Source organism: Brachionichthys hirsutus, chromosome 1 (assembly GCF_040956055.1).
Source record: "Brachionichthys hirsutus isolate HB-005 chromosome 1, CSIRO-AGI_Bhir_v1, whole genome shotgun sequence".
In the NCBI taxonomy this organism is placed as follows: Eukaryota; Metazoa; Chordata; class Actinopteri; order Lophiiformes; family Brachionichthyidae; genus Brachionichthys; species Brachionichthys hirsutus.
In genome coordinates this window covers 13,406,993-13,429,378 of record NC_090897.1, presented here as the reverse complement: position 1 = coordinate 13,429,378, position 22,386 = coordinate 13,406,993, and the positions used below count along the sequence as shown (strand labels likewise).

The 22,386-nt window shown below is 45.3% G+C and overlaps 1 protein-coding gene across 1 annotated transcript in view; it reads right to left on the bottom strand.

The window, feature by feature from the left end:
• The window catches only part of neo1a (neogenin 1a), a 163,069-nt gene that overhangs the window by 18,380 nt on the left and 122,303 nt on the right, over positions 1 to 22,386 (bottom strand). The window contains exons 6-12 of the mRNA XM_068741802.1: positions 20,244 to 20,398; positions 19,834 to 19,954; positions 6,167 to 6,401; positions 4,892 to 5,046; positions 2,929 to 3,077; positions 1,199 to 1,337; positions 948 to 997 (exon numbers count right to left, since the gene is read on the bottom strand). Coding sequence (XP_068597903.1) covers positions 948 to 997; positions 1,199 to 1,337; positions 2,929 to 3,077; positions 4,892 to 5,046; positions 6,167 to 6,401; positions 19,834 to 19,954; positions 20,244 to 20,398 — 1,004 coding nt within the window. The remainder of the gene's footprint in view (positions 1 to 947; positions 998 to 1,198; positions 1,338 to 2,928; positions 3,078 to 4,891; positions 5,047 to 6,166; positions 6,402 to 19,833; positions 19,955 to 20,243; positions 20,399 to 22,386) is intronic.

Sequence of the window (22,386 nt, the reverse complement as noted above, 5' to 3'; positions counted from 1 at the left end):
GTTTCCCCTTTGAATCGGGAGTCTGTTGTGATGCCTGCAGCCACCGCAGCAGCCTTATCTAATGAAGAATGTCATGCAACAACAACAGCGTGTTTACCGGGGATGAACCGGATTCAACAATGGAAGTTCAGGAGAGCACGAGACACGAGCGCCGCCCACTGGGCTTTGAGAAATGAAAGCAAGGTGAAATTAATCTAACATCTTACCTCAGTCTGCCCCCCCCCTCCCCACCCCACCTGCACCTATTTACAGCAAAAACTACTCAACACATTTGCCCTGAAATTTACTGGGAAGATGGAGAACTATCAACTTGCACCCCCCCCCCCCCCCCAGAAAATATCCTCTTTCAATATCGATCCTGGCTGTGTATTCGATCCGTTGTCCATTTCTAAGTTGTGTGTGTGTTGTTGTTTTTTTAGCAGGAATATCTGAAAACTGTTCAGATGCCACGTCATGGCGGGATGGGTGATGGAACTAAACGTACACGTGGGGCGCTCAGCCTCGGCAGAGATACTCCATGGGCTTCCCCGGGGGCTAATCCAGTCATCAATTTATGCTCCAGAGCAGAACATGCTGAGAATTCAATGCCGTTTACATTTGCTTGACATGCAAATCAACAAGTCAATACTTCCTTTGATCTTCAACCAGTTATCTAACCTCATTATTCTTTTGTGCTTATGTCGCCAGGCACTTGGATATGTCTTCTTGTCCAGAGTTTGGACGCATGGAGGATGATGAAGATGAAGACGCCTGTCTAACAGATGAGTCTCCTGGCTACAAGCGAGTGGACGGTGCCTCTCTGTGTGTGTGTGCACGAGTATTTATGGTTTTGTAAATACAAATCCATGTGCAGGCACTTTTGGTGAGTAAGTGCTTCTAAGTCCTCAACAGTAAAGCAGCGGATTCAGGTCCACTGGGTCCGATTCGGTCCGGAAAAAAAGTCTCACCTTTGAGTTCTGGACCTCCAGGGTGAGGTTTTGAGGAGGAGAACTTGGTACTGCGAATAAGCAAACAGACGAAAACAGGTCATTTCATTTCGTCAGTGTAAAACAACCCCCATTAAAATGACAATCTACCGTAGAGCTAAACAGACTAATCGATTACTTGATTGGCAGAAATGGAATCTGCGTCTTATGTGAAAGCATAATAAATATTTTCAGAAGCTGCCCTGCTGGACTTTGTCGTTAAAGCGACTGACCGTCGGACAGGGTTCGAACCCCGACGTCCCCGGTGGAGACCCCTGAGCCGTGCTTGTTGATGGCCACCACGCGGAAGCTGTACTCCGTGTTCTTCTTCAGCCCAGTCATGGCGTACGCCTGGACGTCTACGTCCACGTCCTGAAAGAGACGGAAACGTCATCATCACGTCCCATAACGCCTAAAAGCGTTCATGTGACTCCCAGTAACTGCAATTAGGTCTGCAAAAAAAAAGCACCTTTTAAAGTTTTGACAGTTTTCTAAGCCCTTCTTGTAATGTGAGCTAGAAGAAAAAAACTATTCAACTTGTCAAAATGAAAACATGTGATGCAGGGAAAATGTTTTACTCTCACAAAGAATGAAAGCAGACGTATTTCACTGCTGACAGCATGTTAATAAATGCAGAAACACCCCCGACTGGAGCATCGAGTTTGGCTCCAACTTGCTGTAAATAAGACAAGATCCAATTAATTTACAACCCCGCCAATTTCTCAAATACAGGAGCGCTGCAAACTGTGACGCCCGATCCATCCTTTAATCACACTAACAGCTCCATTTGTAATTCCGTGTAAGAAATCTTCCACTGAGATGCAAATGATACCTTCTGTGATTTCAACTTTTTCGGCTTTTCAAACTGGCCACGCTGCCACATGCCCAATTACTTCAAGCCAATTTGCATTCAGCTCTTTGCTTGTGACTTTTTGGAGTTATAAAAAAACCCCCGGCTGAATCTAATCTCGCTTCCAGAGCGGTCCAATCACAACCGTCTGTCTGTCACCGCGTCCTCCCTGACACGGTTTGTCCCGGACTTCCTCCTGCCCCTTAATATTTCCCCCTTTCAGTATTTGAGGTGTTTTCCCTTCCTTTGCCCTCTTCATCCCGCTCTTCTCGTCTCACCTCCTTCACCTCATCTCTGGCTGTATTCGCCAGGGAGCCGATGCACCGCGACTCAGTACCCTGCCGGCGGATCATCTATTATCATATTAAGGGCTTTTTAATGCCTCGCTGGCTTCCTCGCCGCTGCTGCAGGGGCTACCTTGGTATCTAGCCTGTTGGATTCCACTCATGTGACACAGTCAGACCCCAGAACTGGGACAACTCATATTTTACATTTTAATTATAGAACTTTGCGTCTGATTTATTGTCTGATGTCCTGTTTGTTCTTTGTTGATGCTGCTCTTTGTGCCTTTTAATTGCCCCTCTGGGATAAATAAAGTTTTGGAATCTGAATTTCTGCTTCTTCTTTTTTTGCCCAATAGGTATTTTCAATAAAGACGTTGCCAAAATGCAGAACAAAGAGCGATTAGGAACCCCGTCCCTCAACAGAATTTACGTTTGACTCTGCCGTCACATTCTTATTACTTTATCTAATGAACCCTGCAAAATCAAGTGTCAGCTACATCCAGCGTTTCCCTTACAAGATCAATTATGAGGAGTGCTGGTGATGCAAGGAAATGCGGTGAAATGTCAAAACACACATTTCTTGATTTCTTTATCCATTTGTTTCATTTCTGGACAGTTCGTCTTTATTTCCATGCAGCTCGGTGTCTTTGGAAATGTTTTTATTGTAATTGAATAATGTGTCAGAAACACTGGGTGGCTTTTCAAAAGCTTTCTGAAAGGATTTGTGATGTGCCGGGTCCAAGATACCGGTAATCTTTACGGCTATCGCCGTCACGCCGTAATGTTCGGTAAGCGTTACGAAGGCGAGTGAGGAAAGGTGGCAGCCTACCTGCTCGGGGCCGGCACCTTTGTCTGTGTAGTACAGCTTGTAGGTGAGGATCTCTCCGTTTCCCGTGATGGGCTTGTCCCAGCTCAGCGAGACGGTCGTCGGTGAGTTCGGCACCACCCGCAGGTTCGGAGCAGGCCCAGGGACTTGGACTGATTAAAAAAAACGAGAGATTAGAAAGCCATCAGTCCAAACCGTTTTTATTATCTCTGCATCCGGGAAGTCGGGCGAGCCGCGCCAACCGACTGCAGCCTCGTATTATTCTACGCCGTGCACGCGCTCCCTGTGGGTTAACTTCAGCTCAGCAGGCTGCAGCTCAGAGGAGGCCCATTTGTCCCCTCCGGATAGAGCTGCCAGCCATGTTGATTTCCTCACTATTCCCCCCTGACAAATACACTGAAGGTATGCTTCAACAGACACATCACCGTGCAAGCCCGTCTTCTGACAACATTTGCCTCGGGCTTATATTCAGTGTTCACACATTTTATTTCATTGCATATGGTTAAAAGAGACAGGAAGCGGAATGTATTAGGGGCCTGAATATATATCAATATGTACTCTGATTACTTGCTATGCAGTATGAATATCTGGGCAAAAGCTCTTACACTAATAAAAACACTTCTTTTTTCTTTCACCATATATATTTAATACAAAAGAAATACAGCGAGAAAACGGACACATCAGTTACTTTCCAGGGTCAGGATGTATGTCTGCAGTCGACTTCTCTGAATGCACAGGTAAGACACACGCAGTTCACCTGCCGCTATCTATCAGTATCAGGAGGAGACCCTTCCTTTGCCTCTAACCGGTTACGCAGCCAAGTCTACGCCGCTCATCTAGAACAAACGAGAGCGGAAGGTAAAGCTGACAGTCGGTGCGTTACCCTCTAATGGAATACATTCAGATGTGTGTGCCGGGAGATGAAGCTACAACGACAGACTGTACATCACTGATCGTTCCTGATTGTGCCGTGTTGAGTCCTGCTCACGCAGAGAGAGTTCTTATTGTTATAGTCCGCACTGGCTGTGTGTGTGTGTGTGTGTGTGTGTTAAGCCTGTCTCACTAGAGACGTAACACAGGAGCAGCGGCACACACACACACACACACACAGCTCAGATGGAGGTCAACATTTTAAGCCTCAACTCACAGCACATTGTCACTCTATAAGTACACACACACACACACACACACACACACACACACACCGATATTCTCAGGAGTGAATGGGCAGACTGGCCTTAAGGTGTGCTGTGTGTGTGTGTGTGTGTGTGTGTGCATGTCTATCCGTCTACCCTCCCTCAAAGGACACAGAAGAACAGCAGCTGACCTACAAAAACTGACAGAGACTGAGCCGCAGCCGAGTCTGGAGGTGAGGGACATCCACCCCGACAGCGTGGCGGGGGGGGAACCCCCCCTCCCTCAAAGCGCCTTCTAATGTGGGCGAAACAGAGCAGCAGCCACGGGCGGGCTCAAATGAAGACCACCACTTTGTTGGCCATTCTTCAAATCAAAAAGACTAAATTAAAATCTGGAACACTTGTTTTAAATATTTCTTACACATTAAGACATGGCATAAAAGCCCCCCCTACCCACCCACCCACCCGATCTCTGCTGGGGAGGAGGGTTGACTGGCAGTTTCAGCTGAAGCTTGAAGCGACAAACAGAGGGCTTATAGAAAAGGCTGGAGAGTAAAGAACGAGTTATTTATAGGAAGAGACCCCCTGCCTGTCTGGGTGGTCTGACTGAACAGCATTACACAGCGTGTGTGTGTGTGTGTGTTTGCATCTCTATTTGAAGTCAGGCAGGGCTGCATGTGAGTGAATATTTATTTGCACGTGCGTGTTTCCTTCGAGTGCATCCCTGCTCGCCTCTGCACCGCCGAGCCGAGCCCGTTTCTCACCGGCCGGCTGGAGTTGGGCTTTGTGTTTACCGAGCAAACAGAAATGTACTTTGTGTGCGTCTTTACCTTCAGCCTGGGTGGCCACTTTGAGCGCTGCAGAGCTCTCTCCCTGGCCGTTCCCGTTGTGAGCCACAACCCTGAAGCGATATTTGGTGTCTGGCATGAGGCTCTGGATGGTGACCTGCATCTCCCCGGGACGGCTGGTGTTCACCACTCTCTCCCTGATTCACACACACAAGAATTTTCATTCAACAATAAATTCAGTTTCTTGGATTTATAATAAACCAAAAATCCTAAAATGTGGTTTTATTGCAAACTGTGTGTGTATAGGGTGAAACCCGATTTACTATGACGGTCCGGACACACAAAAGACTGATGGAACATCGGAAAACTGGCTCCCACTCTTTATTAGCTTGATGTATTTCACTAAAAATAACTGAAATTCTTAGAAAAGACGAAACGTTTTCACATTGTTCATTGGTATAAACTACACTAATGTACTTGTTTTCCTTTTTGATGACGTGACAATGACTGAACTAAAAAAAAAAAAAAGAAAATCAGATAAGCTAAACACTATCTAGAACAAAGTTGAGCACATACACACTTGTGTATTATACCGAAACTTGTATTTGTGCTTTCTGGTACTAGAATGTTAATTGATCTGCTCACTAACAGAAACACCAGAAAACAGCGTGGACGGTGAAAAACATCTGAGAAGCTGGACTCGATTCGCGATCGTTGCTTTTACTTTGTAAATGATTAAAACGACTCATTTCTGCATGTTGGCTAGCGTTTTAGCACCCATCTGTCTGCAGAAGCAGTCGGATGGCTCGTTTCAGAAGAAACGTGTGCACAACCACACTCGTGAGGGCTGAAAGTATTTGAACGCTTCATGCACTTGCACGTTTATTCACGTTTAAAATGGTTTCATGCAGAATAAAACTTCTCTGGAAGTAACATGAAGCCATTTTTGAAAGGAAGACAGCAAAGAGAGTGGAAACTCTGAGATGACATTGTGGGACATCCTCTCCCTGCGTTATCCATTTCCTCAGTTATATTTCATTAATCCTCTTCAGAAGAAGCCGAGGAAAATGTAGTGCAGCGCAACTTTAAAAAAAAAGTTAGACATGAAAAGGCAACGCTCTGACAAAGGAAGCTTGTTTCTTTTATTAATGAGCACTTACTGCTATGATAACTGCTTTCATTTGATATTTTCGGAGTCGGGTGAGATGCTTGCAGGAATATACTGCATGTATTTAATGCCCTGCTGACTCCAGCAGTAATGTGCATATATTAACCCCCTCCTGGTAGAGCCACAATGCAGCTCAGCAGGTGCTCTACCTGTTAGTCCCCTCCTGGCTGTAGAAAACCGAGTAAGTCAGCTCCTCTCCATGGGGTTCAGCTGGAGGGCGCCAGGTCAGCTTGATGAAGCGGGTGGAGACCAGAGATGCCACGACGTCTCGGGGGGCAGAGGGAGTGGGTCCTGCAGCACTGGCTACACCTCCGGAGCCTGGCGTTACATGGTCAGCAGTGTTAGGAGTCAGTGAGGGGGGAGGGAAAGAGGGCAGGGTAACGTCTTTTGGTCGGGAGGGGGGAGAGAGGGAGGGAGGGATGGGCGTAGGGATACGGGGAGGGGCAGGAAACAGTGGCAGCGTAGGAGGGGATGAAAGAAATGTAACGCAGAAAAGGACAGGCCAAGGAGAAGAGAGAGGTTGAAATGGAAATGACAGTGGGACGAAAGAAAGGAAGGAAACAAAAAAAAGGGAGAAAAAACAAAATAACAACAACGTAACAAAAAAGACTGTTGGCGTGACAAGGAACCACAGAAATAAAACACTTCTACTCAAAAAGCTAACAAAAGCACAATACAAGGGGGACTAGACATGCAGATCTACACACAGCTCTCTAATGCCAGGGTGGTGGGAGCAGAACATAACGTCTTCCTGCCAATCATTAGCCTTTTGTAATGATTGGTGCATTTATTTTTGTAGCATAGTGATTAACCACAATAAAATAAAAAAAAAACAGGACAGCAATGGAAAGCTGCCCGCTCTGACTGGAAAGGTCACCTTCTAGCGTCTCACATGCACACAAGAAAGCTGTCTTTGCTCAGTTAGACTCTTAGTTCAGACACAGTGAAACACACTGAGGAGAGGTTTCTTTAAATCCTTCTGCCGTCACATTCCACAGCCCAGCCACAGAAATGTTGGCGATTTCATTTGGTGTGTTTTTTTGGGGTTTTTTTGCATTTTGGAGGAACAATCTACGGTGAGAGTCTGTGAGATCTGCTTTCCATTTGCCTGGCATGTGCACAGAAAAAAATAAAAACCCAACAACATACGACGTTCCCATTTGCTTGGAGCTCAAGGAAACGGGCTTGAGGGTGAGGTTGAAGCTCGGCAAAGAGTATAATTACTGGAGGTAATTACTGCTGACACTTGTCTGGCAGTGGACTGAGCAAACTTTCCCTTCAACATGTGTTTATATTTCAGAGTTTATCACTGGGGTGATGTGACAGACTCACAGCTTTCTTAATTACATGGCACACACACACACACAAACTCTTTCATCGTTATATGGTAATCAAAACCTGAATTTGACTTTTACATTGAAAGTTGTTGGTTATAAAGGTGTGTTTACACATCGACGGTCAGCATCTTGGATTCAAAGTGAAATGAAATGAAACATAACCATCCGTCGGGTTTGGTTGAACGTTAATCTGGTTGAAAGCTTCACTGCAGACATGAACAGGTTTGTGTTTCAGACGAATCTGGCAATACGACCCAGATCACGATACGAGAGCTGCGATTCGATGCGTAACAAAAGATCACAACGGCGTAAGAAAGTCAGTGTTTCATAGGTCCGTCATTTTGGGGATTAGAGATGTGAAATGCTCCTCTGTCGATGTTTTATCTTACGCTGCTGAGTGGAGTGAACAACTCAAGCACCACGCAAGGAAGTATATTCACAAGCAGGATACCACACGTGAGTATACTTACAGAAGTACGGTAGATCTGGGCACACTGGAGGGAAAGAGCGATACAGCCGAAGGTGGATCTCAACACTGACATCTAGTGGTTGGAGGTTTAAACTAAACCAACATTAACTCGAGCCACAAGCCTTTGCACGTAAACCATCCATTAAAAATCGCTCCAACATTTTTGAGGGAGATCTTACAGTACCAGAAAGGAAACTATTGCAACACTCAAATCCACAAATATGTTCTTACACCACGATAATATCTTTACTTCAAACCTTCAGTAAAATCAACTCTCAGACGGTCTGATTAGACAGAAGAACTTGTTCCCGTTTCTGCATGTCTGGGTGAGAAAAAGGTTACCCTTCATTCAGTCACTATGGATAGTGACAGCCTCCAACAACCTAATTGATGGAGGTCAGCGCTTGAATTCCAAAAGCAATTTTAAATCCACTTAGCTGGAATAGAGCCAGAACCCAATTTAAACATATCATAGTCTTAACACTTTGTGACGGCAGTGGAAACAAGCAGATGTTGAACAATTATCCTCCTTCATAAAGTGATGCACACGCAAAATATAAATGTCTAACACCACAGTGGTGCCGAGGTCATCGCAGCGTCAACCTTGAAGGCCGTTTGTGGACGAGGAAGCACTTCATGCATTAATAAAAAAAAATGTGAACACACAAGAGAAAATAATCCACAGTGGATTAAATGCAAAAAGAATACGCAGCTCATATCGGATGACAAGGTGGTCAAGGAGACAACGGCCAGCAGACCACAGACGCATAAGAACCCGCATTAGACACAGAGGAGCCACAAAAATACAGAAAACAGACGTAATTCATCAAATATGGAGCAAACAGGAAGGACAAGGATGAAAAGACTGAACATTGGACGAAAGCCGGCCTCTTTATAGAGCACTGGATCCACTCACATAAATGACTCTATTAAATAACCTACATCCATAACCAAATGCTATGAAGTTTATAACGGCAGCAGAGCCGGGGAGGGAGACTACATTCAGACGCTCACGTAAAATGTCCTGCACGGACGCTCATAGTTTATGAATGAATGAAGAGATGAGAGAGAAGATAGAGCTCTGAAAGCGCTGAAAGCAGAAATGAGTGACTTCATTTCAAAGACGGCTGTAAGAGAACTGAAACTGACAGAAAGAATAACAACGAATGCAATTATTGATTTACTTGACTGATCTTTGATCAGATGGGCATCAGTTCAATCGGCCAATCATATCACGATGGGTTTAACAAATATTACATAAGACATTCTTTTAAAAGGCGTCCAGAGTATCTTCAATGCCTGCCAGTTTTACATCACCTTGAATTCAGCCATCATTTCTCGTATGACACAGAAGAAGGCCTGAGCTTCAAGACACAGACTGTGTGTTGTCCTGAAAAGTTACATTTGAAAAGAGCACTTTTCCTCAATGAAATAAACTGGTGATTCGGCCGGGCTGTGCTTTTTACGCATAAGGCTTAGACTTACACCTGAAGACATAAATGTGATGGAACAGACGGAGCTACTGGAAACGGGCCGCCTCACAGCTTTGCTTTAATTCTCTGTGCAGCTCTCGGAGAAAAGAAACTGAAAAGAGAGGCGAGATGTTTCTGCTTTTTTTGAAAAGAAAATACAACAGGGAGTGTCAAATGTCCGGCTAAAAATACATTCTGAAATCAGCCTGGTGAGAGATGCACTGAGGAGGGGAGCTAAAAACCCACTGGCATGCTGGGTAGTTTCCTGCGTCTTTCTGACAACCTGTCTCCCGCATGCATGCGGGAATTGTTACAGTAAGGAGGAGTCACTCACTCACTTTGGCTGCCAAGCGCCATTCATAGCTGATTAATGGCATCATTAGTCTCTGTGCTGGAGGTAATGAATGGCTGGCATTAAGGCATAACGAGGAAGGTTACTCCAGATCTGCGTCATAAATCTGAGTAACCAGCACACAAAACAGTAAAGACACAGACCGGCAGAGCAAAGCATCGATCTTAATAATCGATTGAAGTAAAAGTACGTTTCTAAAATTAAAATAACTGGAGCAGAGTTGGAGTTCTGATTAAATCCTTGAAACTTTCATCTTCTGCTGGTAACTGAGTGAAGCTATTCCAAGTAGTTTTTTTTCATCATCCAAGCACACAGATAAAAGAGTCTACCTCACTGCCTCAGACCATCCACCTCCATCAAGAGGGGAGATCTAGCGCATGCAGATTTCAGCAGTGTGAACACGGGTTTTCCGAGGGGATCGTCATGCAAAATGGATTTCCTCAGCATTTGTCTCCCCGTCTAATTTATCTCAGCAATGACGACGGCATTAATGCACAATAGCATTGCGAGATTGAAAAGAGCGAGAAGGAAGAATGTGTAAATAGCAGAGTGCCAAGCCATCTAGAAAGCCAACGCAGAGACCGAGATGTGGACTTCTGAACTTCCGCAATTAATTACAATGTAACGATACTGTCAGCAACGGGCCAGCACTTCAACTGATGTTCTCAAATAAACGCTTCCGTAGAGCAGCCACCGACCACTAAGCGTAATTTCCTTCCTACATTTTTGTGCCTCTCACCCGCCTTCAAGGTGAGTCTGCAAAGATGAGAAACCCCGGCCGCCCCTTCCTGCACGGAGTGATAAAGACGAGACAAATGTTTCAAGTAAAGACAAAGTGAGATATGAAGGGAGAAATGGGGCGAGCGAGGAAAAGGCCTGTGCTCTTTTTGTGTTCTCATTTCTTTTTCAGCAACTTGCCGGCGGTAATGAGTGAATTTTTTATTTTATTTTTTTAAACACAATTTTCAACAAAGACAAAATGCTTGAAAGGCAATAAACCAATAAATGAAAAGCAGTTTCATAAACACAAAAAAAATGTGAACGTTCAGAAATAAGCAGATAAGAATGTACTTTGTATTGTGTACTGGCTTATGATTGGATGAGGAGGAGAACCGGATTGATGAAGCATAACAAGGACCGCCCACGTCCTCCCGCTGGGCTAATCAGAAGCAGCGGAGATTAAAGCTGCAGCTCAACTTCACAAACCAACCAGGCTTAACCGAGCACTGATCGAGACCGACTGTGCCTCTGATTCTCCCAAATATTTCACGCAGAAGCTCCTCGTCCTCGTTTTCTAGGGCATGTTTGAAAAGGTGCTGCCTTCCCCGCCGAGCAGAATATACTTTAAGTCATTTAAACACATTTACATGATAGTTCCAAAAAGGAATTCATGTCTAACTAATTAAATCTGGAGCTGTTCAATTGAACGTGCTGATGGCGTGGCCCGCGGGTGGGGGTTGGGGGGGTGTCTTGGTTAACGTTTTCACATTTACGAAGCTTGTGTGCCTCAATTATCTCAGACCATGACAGCGGCTATAAAGGGTTTGGAGTGGATATATTCCTCCACGCTCCCTTCAGTCCTGCGGTGGCAAATAAAAGTGGGCTATGAGAGGACCCTGCTGATAGCACCATGGTGAGGCAGCAAATACTTAAGCAGGGGGAGCGTTTGTTCTTCCGAGAGCAGCCCCTATCAGGCAGCTAAAACCTCCAACAGCCCGAGCACGTACTTGTTCATAATCCAGAAAAGGTGTTTCTTTGAAGCCCTGGAGCAAGCTCCTCCTAAATAGCACAGTTTGTTACATTTTACATTTATCTATCTGGCTTTTCACATATAGAATTAACGTTCAAAGTCCCTATGGTCTCACACAAGCAACAAGAAGAGATCTGTGTGTGTGTGTGTGCGTGTGTGGCTTCCATTGGAAGTAACGGTGCGCACGAGTTTCCATCCACTCCCGGCACTCCAGTTCTTTCTTCTAGTATGTTCCGGGTAATTTGGTTTTCATGAAAGAGTGACAATCCATACTCTCAGTAGTCAGAATAAATGCTAGGGAAGGTGTTTAACGTGTGTAAAAAGGCATTTACATTCTACAGGGACAGAAAAGCAACCCGATGTGGAAATGACTAGAGCAACTGTACATCAATAATTAATCATCCATTGTATACACATGCAGTATCCCTCCATCATCATGAACCACTAGTGAGTCAGTTTGGGTGTGATTCCTCTGATCCCCTGAACTCCTTGCTTTAACGCTCTCACAGAAACATGCATCATCATAAGCAAAAGCTACTTGCCCAGGCGTGGTTTAAAAATGGCGTTCTATTATGCTAAATGTATGTATATATATATGTAATGCCCCCTAGCTGCCATCAACACTTTCAATCATACTGTACTATCACATGCTCCATATGCTGGTCGGGGGGGGGGGGGGGCTCCTGCATCTGTCTTTCGCACAGGGATGTCGCACATTTCCAGAGCATTTCAGCACGAATGCCTCAAGCCGGAAACATCCGTCTGTCTGTATCGCCCTCTTCTGTGTCTTTTCACACCAGCATCAATACATCAATACATCAATACGTCAATACATCAATACAATTCAACCTTTCCCGGGGAACAGATCCTGGAATTAAGTCATTGATTTCAGGGTAGCTTCTCCATAACATTGTCCGCATGCAGTTACATTTCACACAGAGTGCACGAGCAGGACAACCGGTAACATGCTGAAAAGGTCAGCTAGTATAGCCCCCCCCGCCCCCCCCTCAGGTGATTCCTGCTAATCAGACCAGTAAAGCATTCACCCTGGGTTTGACCCGCTACAGCTCTACGCACGCGGGCAGCAGGGTGCCCTTAAAAAAACTGACGTTACTCACTATTCCACTTTTAGATAATGGAAACGGGAGCCTCAGTGGAGAGGAGAGGGTGGGGGCTAACAGGAAATATAAAAACAAAAAACACGTTTGGTGGCGTCTTTCACAGGGGTCATTTGCCAGGAGAGGGAGGAAAGGGTGTGAAAGGAAAATGATGGTTTTTACCATGTGGGACTTCCAATTACTGCACCCAGAGGACCGTCCTTGGCCCACAGCATCAGATCCTGGATGTGTGTGTGTGTGTGTGTGTGTGTGTGTTGAGGTGAATGGTGTTACATGCTAAATGAGGGTACATATTACAACAGTGCATAAAACAGACAGGAAAAAGCAGATCTCTCATATACTTGGGCCTAAAACAGGAGTTGATGACAAGACTGACCTTTAACCCCCCCCCCAGCTCTGACGCAGGGACTGCGAGCCATTTTAATCCTTCATGGACATTCTTCTTTGAAAAACAAGTGCAACAGAGGCGCCATAACATTTTTGCATTCAGCATTGGGGCGACAGACCATTGATAAATGAGCTAAAGCGTTTCACCACGGTCGAGTAAATACAGGCCATAGAAAAGTTCAGCCCTTACTGTGCGAGCCTCATCTTGTAAACACACACACACACACACCATCCCTGAGAGACATACACACACTTTGCCATCAACACCCATACAAAACGGCAATTTGCAGGAGGCTGATTTCAGCTCTTAACAATCAATTTAGGTTCCAATCCCTCTGATCGGCTTCCTGCAGCACTCAGCGGGAGAACAGATTTACTAATCACCATCGCTGACACGGCGCGTGTGCACTATCCAAGATAGTGCACGTCTTTCAGTTAACACGCTGTGCACACATTTTAGGGCGTCATCATGAGATTTGAATTTTAATGCATTTTGTTTGAGGCGAAATCCAGTGGAAATACGTCCACATTTACATATGATTCATTAATATTCGCCATCAAATGCCCCCATTTGTGTTTCTGTTGCCTTTTCAGAACTGCTGCCATTTATAAATCCAACTCCAAATAAAACAACATTATCATACTTGTCCAATCAACCGTAATCCACCAACAGAATACGATACAACGCTGCAAGTTAAGATAAAGCATTTATTATAATAGCTCCCACAGTGAATAATACCCCCCCCAGCTATAACATCTAGATGGAGAGAAAAGGTGAACTTGCTGCTTATTAATGTTTTTTTTTTTTTTTAAGGAAAGGAATTAAATGACTTTTTAAGTTAATTGTATCCCCTAGCAACACACTCCTCTCCCTCTTGAGGGCTCTTTGTTTCTACTGCATCATGCAAATGGACGCTCAAGAATAATTTTGTAAATACACTACAAACAAAAATGGTTGGTTTAAATCAAGAGATCTCCATTAGCAACTAAACACCGCAGTAGATGCAGGATGCCCAGTACTAATAGTGTGTGTGTGAGAGAGAAAGAGAGAGAGAGACTGTGATGTAGCAGGACAGGAACTCTGCGGAAGCAAGTGACAGATACCTTGACGTGCCGATTGCAGGCCTGAATGAACAATGAGCAGCAGGCGGACCAATCACAGAACATGATCCTGGCGTCCCTGCAGACCTGCCCCCATACGGGGCACGAGGCGTGACCGTACATGTGCGCGTGCGTGCATTCCTATAGCATGATTCGCACCGCTGCCTGTTGAGGGTGAACTGGCGGCGCAACGCCACGCCAGCAGCAGCAGCAGCCACGCCGCAGATCAACACACGTTCACCGCTGGTGGGCCGGCCGTGACCCTGATACCACATGACGGAGCGCACCACAGTCCCAGAAGCGGGGCCTGGGGGTTTTTACTCAGTTCTGGTTGGACGGAAAAGGCTTCCTGCTCTCACCTCCTGATTCGAAGAGGGAATAAAGGCGGCGTGTCGATGCCAGAGCGGGATCCTGTCTGAGGTTTTATCTGCTCCATGTGCGTTTGGGGATTTGCTGAAACACTTTTCACTGCTCGACCAACAAGGACTTGCAGAAACTCTTTTGTTGTTGAATCAGGATCCAGTTGCGTCTTATAATATATATATATATAATTAAAGTGTCTCTCTTCTTTTGCATTATTTTAAATACAATAACAACTTAAATAATAATATTAACATATTGCGTCAGAAGAGAAGAACAAAAAGAGCCTTGGAGTGTGCACATTAAACCATTTGGGCTCGCCTGCCGCCACACAGACAACAGTGGATCTCGGCTGCCGTTTCCCATCCCCTCGTGTGTGTCGGTCGCTCGGGTGGGAATTCTTGCTGCTTATGTTGAAACAGCGCAGCTTCAATGTTTTGTGTGTCTGTTTGCGTTAAATGTTTGCAGCAGATTGCAGCTCCATTTGCAGAATTCATCTCTAAGGAGGCTCCGTACAGGAATTTGAACATGATGCGGGAGAGTTTGGAGCGTTCTGGTTTCTTGTTGGTCTCGCATGCGAGTAGAAACACTTTTAGCAAGCGGGTCTGTCCAAAATCATTTTCTTGGCCCGAGTTGTGTTTAGTTTATAGTCAGCTGGCTACAATAGTTTTGGTTGACAACTTTGAATTCTTAGCTTGTGGGTGTTTCTTGCACAAAGCTTTCCGATGGGTTTAATAATATTTTGGTCCGATTCTATTACTCCAGGATGGTAGAATATACCTCAGTCATGATTAATTGCTGACAATGCACTCAATTATTCAGTCTGAGTCAGGCTCAAATGAGACAGGATTTAATGACGGCGTCGCCGTTAGCCACTAAAGGACATCAGCACTTTTTTCATTCAGTCGTCACCAACATTCATGATCTGAATCCATTGTTTAACGTTGTTGAACACCTCAACAGAAACACTGCCAGATGAAATCTTTCACCCGGTCGCTGCTGTCGTACAGAACCGGAGTCTGCACGCCACCGCACCGGTGTAAACGGGTGACATCTAAATAAATCCTGCGGGAGGTTTCCCCACACTTATGGATCCTTCTGAAGGCGTAATCGTTATCAGGCGTTAGGTGTCTTGGCCCTGATCATAGCAGTACCTAGTCGTCTCTAAATACGCCCGGAGCCTCTTGGGTTCTGTGTCGTTTCACACGGCGGTCTGGAGTCTGCCACACTTCATCGATTCGCTAATGAAGTTTCATGTGCGACTCGCCAAACACACCCTGAAGTTTCTCCCTGTTCCTGCCAGTTTGCCGGGCGGGCAGCTTTGGGAACGGCACACTTGTCCACCATGGCAGCGCGTATAAATACACAGTGATGGAGAGAGAGAGAGAGAGAGGAAACCCAGGAGGCACAGGGAGCACTCAGGCAGTGATGAGGCATCTCCTTTTCTCGCCGGGGGGGTTGGATCCTCTAATACGAGGGGAGGGGAGGACTCTTCTGTTAGCTGCCACACAACTATGAGGAGGGGAGGGAAAACTAATGGCAGCATGGCGGGATGAAGGAAGAGATGAAGGTAGAGGAGGAATACAGACAGAAAGGGATGGAGAGAGAGATGAAAGTGACGGGGGATTCAAGGACGGCTTGTCTGTTCGAGCTTTGGAGTTAACAAAAGAACTGAGTGCAAACGGTGCATTCAGTGCCTGAATCTGTCCTCATAAAATCACCTGAATAACAGCGAGAAACCTTTAGGATGACGGATGATGGGAGGATTAAGACGACAAATGGATGCAACAGCATCAAGCATCAAGCCTAGGGATGAGAATTGAGCTCTACTAGTCCAATTCCGTTTTGGATTCTGTTCGTTATCGATTCTCTTATTTACCCTCATTTGGAAGAAAGGAGAACAAACGGGTGGATTAAGCACTTCCAGCGTCTGAGCCAGTCAGACTCGGTCTCTCGTCGGCGTCGTCTAAATGTAATGCGTGAAAAGGGTTTTCATTTAACGTTAACAGTTAGTAAGAGCCGGTTTTTCCAATCAGGCAAATGGCGCCGACATGCTGGGCAGCGTTAGTTACCTGCAGGAGAAGATGTGCTAAATTTGCTGCAGCTGCTGGCTTTAGAATCTCTCCGGAGCTGATCAAAAGCGACACATTCGTTCAAAGTGATCGCACGCTGTGAGAGCAAATGCTTTTGCATATTGCTAGTGTTTCCTCCGTTTGATGTTGGATCCACTTTGCATGTTTTGCAAGTTGCTCTGCTGTCATCCTTTCTTGTGAAACAAAGCAAATCTTTGGAGCATTTGTGCCGCCGAGATGACATTTCTCCTCCTGCCTTGGCTGGTGAGGGACAATTCCAAATTGAAACACTTGGAACCGGTCCTCAACTTTTCGATTCCCACCCCTAATCAAGCCACCATTTGTGTTATCTCTTACCTGAATTCAGTGAAATGCATTCTCCACATCCTGCCATCTTAAACAGCAGATCACGACATCCAAACAAGCTCTCCGGCTCTCCAGTGAAGTATCGGATCGGGCACGAGGAGGCAAAATGTCTAAACGTCATGCAGGTGAGCCGAGGGAGTGGAGGAGAGAGCGACGACAGACACGTTTCCATTTCGGGTCCAGCACGACGTATGGAGGCAGCAAAATGATGCGTTCACATGCAAACGCAGCACATCTCTTGAATTTATGCTCAACATAAAAAGCAGCTGGGAGGGCAAACAGCAAAGCGAGCGCATCCACCTCTGTTTCGTTCGTTCATATTAAATCTATCTCTTATTAAGCTGTTTCTGAGGGGACGGCATGTAATAACAGTTCATAAGCCGGTTTGTGCCCTTGGGTCTGTTAGCGTTAGAATACAAGCAGGAACCTTCCTATGATGCATCCGTTTCTAAAATAAAAATGGTTCATGCATTTCTCCCATCTTTGAATACAAAACAAGCTAACCTAAAAGCAAAGTATAGATGGAACTAAAAAAATAATAAATAAAAACATGCCATCTTAATAAACCTTCAATATAAAGCCTTGATTTGCACACAGAGAACTGAATAAATAAATAAATAAACAAAATGGGCCCCGTCTCCTGTAAATCTAATGGAAACTCCTGTGCACTGAGAACATTTAAAACAATGAACTGAAGTAAGATTAAAATCTGTGTAGTTTCTGTAAAAATAAATAGATGTGGAGCCGGAGCCAATCCCAGTCCAGACATTGGGGAAGAGGCGGGCTGACCATTAGCAAGTTGCTAGTTTCCAAGTACACAAAAGAAATGTGTTTAAATTTTACAGTGGGGGGGGGAAGTCGTGCCAAATTACACCGCTTTCCATTTTTGTGGCTCAACGTAATGACTTCCAACAGAAACTAGCTCCACCGCACAAACTCGAATGTGGCGGTTTAACAAGGGCATTATGAGGTAACTGAACAGGCCTGCATTACACGGTGTAATTAGGCTCCCTCGAGATCCACCTTTGGCATTTCTGTTCCAATTTAGCCACATCTGTTTGCAACTTTTGGACCCAGACTCCACACGGCTTCGGAGTGAGCAAGAAAATTGTCTGAGATCCTATTTTTGAACTTCACTCGCCCAGTAAACTATGTTTTTCGAGCGAACTGAGGCGAAGCTAAATAATGCGCAAATTAGTCATTGGAGATCAAAGACAAGAGAATTGACACCAGGCATATAGTACTACAAATACCTGTTTGAGTACTTTATATATGTTAACAGTTGACCTTGCTCCATTCATCAGTGGCGCCGTATTTAACTGCAGCTGCCAGTGACAAGATGCAAAGATTATAAGCGCTAATGAGTATTAGCCAAATTGAAGATGGCTGAGTGATTTCCCTGTCGGGTGAAGACAACTTTACCCCTGTGGCAAGTCGCTGGCTCATTTCCATCGACTGCGAAGCGGCCGTTAGACTGACAACGTGCTTCCCGGGCTCCGTTCCAGGATTCAAGGGGGATACCTGGCTGTGGCGAAACACACGGGCTGCAGCAGAGGAGCAGGAGGGGTGCGAGGAGAACGTGTGAAAGTGGACAAAGACAGCCAGCTGGATGGTGGGGGGGGAATTTAAGGGGAAATATTTCAAGGCACAAAGGCCGAGGCAGTGTGTTGGATTCTTAGCGAGCAGGTGGCCACGAGAGACAAGGGGAGAGGAAGTAGCCTAGAAAGATCTCAGATTGCTGTAGAAGTGTATACATAAACCTACTCCATGAAATACTAATATCCCAAACTAAGGCATGTCTTTATGTGTATAAAACCAACTTAAATTTTCTTTGAGAAACGACATCCCACTAATTATGAGCTAAAAAAAGGATCTGTGGTCACACGACTAACCTCTTAACAACAGTGTCAAGCAACTCATTGAGCTGCAGGGCATCATGTCGTCCAATCAGATGAGGGGCGGGGTCAAAGATTATGGCTCAAGAGTAAAAGGTGCCTTTATAATGCCTGTCATCTTGCTGTTTTACCGTCAGTGCCCTTGTTGTTTTCATTGTTCCTCCATTATCTTGTTTTTTAGGGTTATTTATTACATTTCACTAAATTGAATTTACCTTGAATGTTTTGTAGCTTTCTATGTTTTTAAGAGGTTTTTACTTTACCCTGTAGGCTGGATTAAGATTATTATGACGCCTTAAATGATCTCAGCTCTAAATTGTGTGGCGTTTTATTTAACGATCAAAGGTAATGAAACAAAACTACCTCAACCACGAGGATAAAAGAATCACATTTTCCTCCAATTCCAGGCATTTGTTTTCCAGTGCTCCTGGCCACAGCACTTTGTGTCTGCTTTTGTCCTCCCTCTGAAGTCCACCCTGGGTTTAAGAGTTAAAATGTCTCCCTTTGGCTTTAAAGGAAAAACATCCAGCGCTACAAGGCTGTGCTGGGGATCTGCAGACGTTACCAGAACATGTAGTAGTCCTGTTTAGGATAAAGCCCCCCCCCCTCCTTTGGAATTCAAATGCCCGCAGACATTGTTTGGAAGAGCTTTCCCCAAAGTCGCCACCGTATTTCTGAAACAGGAGATGTGGAATGGACCTTGTGCATAACCAAAAATGGTTTGCCCCAAATACAGGCATGCAGCCTTTGAGTCCCGCGTGGTTTGACAAGATTCCAGTGGTTTCATTTCACTGTTGACTGCACGCTCATGCACTCGTCACACACCTTCACACGTCTTCTAGAATCCAGCCAGGCCTTTATAAATACGGCAGACTGTATCGAGAGCAGGAGACCCACCCTCTTACAAGCTGGCTTGTTGTTGTTTTTTACAACTATATTTTTGCAAAGACTGTTTCTTTTTGTGATCTTCATAAAAAATCCTTAAAAATATATTGGACTTTTCAGACCTAAGGGTGCCTACTACTAACGACTATTCTTGGAGTTAGCATTTCTGGATGTTGCCGTATTGAGAAAGATAAAACAATGATCGTTTTGTTAGCTGTTAACGACTCCAACGCTGTAATTGTGATCGCTCACCATGATCCAAGATGATGAGCTGAGCGCTGGACTGGATGTTGCCGACATCATTTTCTGCAAGGCACTGGTAGAAACCTTCATCTGACTTGACCAGACCCAGAACCTGCAGGTTGTGCTCCTTCTATAAATAAAATGGACGCTAATTAGACTTCTACTATTAAAAACAGCAATAATACTTTTTTAACTAATAATCATCTTTATTGCATATCCCTTTTTTAGAAAAGTCATGCAGCTAAAAGTGATTTACAACAAGGAAATGCATTAACGCATTAAGTGCTTACCATAAAGACGGATAGAATTTAAAGTCAACTCTATAATACTCTATAAAAGCAGCCGTGCAAAGAAACAAGGATATTTAACAGGAATAAATTGAACGAAAATCCAAAATTTAAGAACAAAAAATAACTTACAATTATTTTGAAGTAGTCACTGGGGATGACAGCGTCTCCATTCTTGACCCATTTGACAGTGGGGGCTGGTGACCCTGAGACCTCGCAGCCAAACACAATGTCCATGGACTCGTGGGCATAAATGTTGGTCGGCCGCTTGACAAACTGGGGCGGAACTGGGGAATCCAGAGAGGGAGGAGAGGCAGAGGTCATAAAAACAGGAAACAAGAACACATCAGTGATGAGTGAATCTAAAATGTTTGTGTCCAGGGATATAGAGGATGAAAATCAATCTGTGCTGATGAGGACAGATTATAATCTCAATCAGAGTGAAAGCAGCTCGAAAGAGACACTGCGTTCAGTCCTGTGGGTTTTGAAGACATCTGAGACGATACTCAGGTACATAGATATCTGGATGAGGGAACCCGACTGCCCTAAAGTCCAGTTAAAAAACCCCGCAAACAGTGGCATCGAAGAACACTTCATGTAATCATCTTCCCCAGGACTGTGACCTTTGCTAGGCAACACTGGAATGGTTTGATAGGAGACGTAACAGCCTGTGTCCTTATTATACCCAATGAATGGGTGAAGACAACGGCTGCACCCAGCACAGTGTGTACGCATGCTAAACTGAGAGCTCGCCCTTCTCTCTTCGTCCTGGTAATAAGGGGCACAACGGAGTTATTTGATCTGCTGAAGCGATACAGCACCTCATCAATCCGCCCTGGAACGAGGTCACTGGGAGCGCGGGGGCCAGGCCTCGTCCTCCCGCTCTGTAATTGGACTGTATGTGCATGTGAGGAGAGACGGCATAAGACAGACATCGTGTGTGTGTGTGCGTGCTCTGCTTTCGTGCACGCTCAGATAAACGGCCAACCTGGTTGACCACGGTTTAAATAACGGCATTGTTTGTGCGCTGCAGCGCGCTGAGCTTCACCGCCAGCCTTGCGCCCCACCCCCCCGTGATGGCGAGCGATTAGGACGCTCTGGCGGGTTTCCACATGGGCTGATGGGATATTAGCCGCACACAGTGGTTCCTGCTTCTTTTTCTGGCTTCATTCAGCAGGTTGAGAGGTCGAGTCTCCCACATCTGCTTAATGCAGTGGGTGGATCTTTCATTCTGACATCAAATTGATGTTTAACAGATTATGTCTCATTTAGTTGGGGCGACTGTCAGCAGCAGCTACGTCATCTTCACTTGCAGTCACGGCCTCAGGGGACACCGCTTGGTTGTTCTATGCTAATGGTACTAATAAAAACCTCATTCATAACTTGTCAGGGAGGCGCAAGTACAGGTAGACATCCATCTCCAGATCACGAGCAACAGATGATGCTGCGCCAACAAATAGCTTCCTCTGTATCCTGATCGAAAAACCTCAGGGGCAGAACTTGTGTGTGTGTGTGTGTGTGTGTGTGTTCTCAATGATGCAATGGGATTGTGCCTGGTTCCTGAAAGGTGTTTGAACATCGAATCTCAGGATAATCACGTTAACAGCGTAACTTTGGGAACACAATCATCTAAACAGTTGCAGCAGTGGAGGCTGCAATTGAAACAAAAACCTCACAATTAGCAATAGAAAATTAAACTTCACCATTCAGACATTGCATGGTTGAGGCTTTGAGCAAGGAGTACGCAGAAACACAGCTACGACACATCAAAAGGCTGCGTTTGGTTGATATTAACCTTGCAATGTGCAAAGTACGGAGAGTGCAATGGGTTAAATCATTGATTTTAACCTCTATTAAGCCCCCCCCCCCAAAAAAACCGCAATTATAAATGGCAGTTATATTTATTGATATCATTAGGAAGGATTCAGCCCCGGATTCCAGCATGAGAGCTCCGCCTCATCCTCTTTCCTCCGGCTGAGAGCGGCGTCAAGCAGCACTTGATGCAATCCGCAGCGAGAGGGAAGAGGGGGGTTGGGGGGGTGCGTGAAAGCACTGCAATTATTTGTGTGATCGCTCCACTGATGGCACAAAGTTTTCATCCCTGCTGCGAATTTCCCAGTTGCCGGATCTTGGGTGTTGTGGTCGGCTTTCATTTCCCAGAACTCTAGAGTTATTGTTGCACGGCGACAGAGGAGGGTGTCCCCAGCAAGAGGAACCACAGACAGCCGAGCAGGATCTCATCTGTAGTGTTTCATCAACTTTTCGTTCAGTGCCT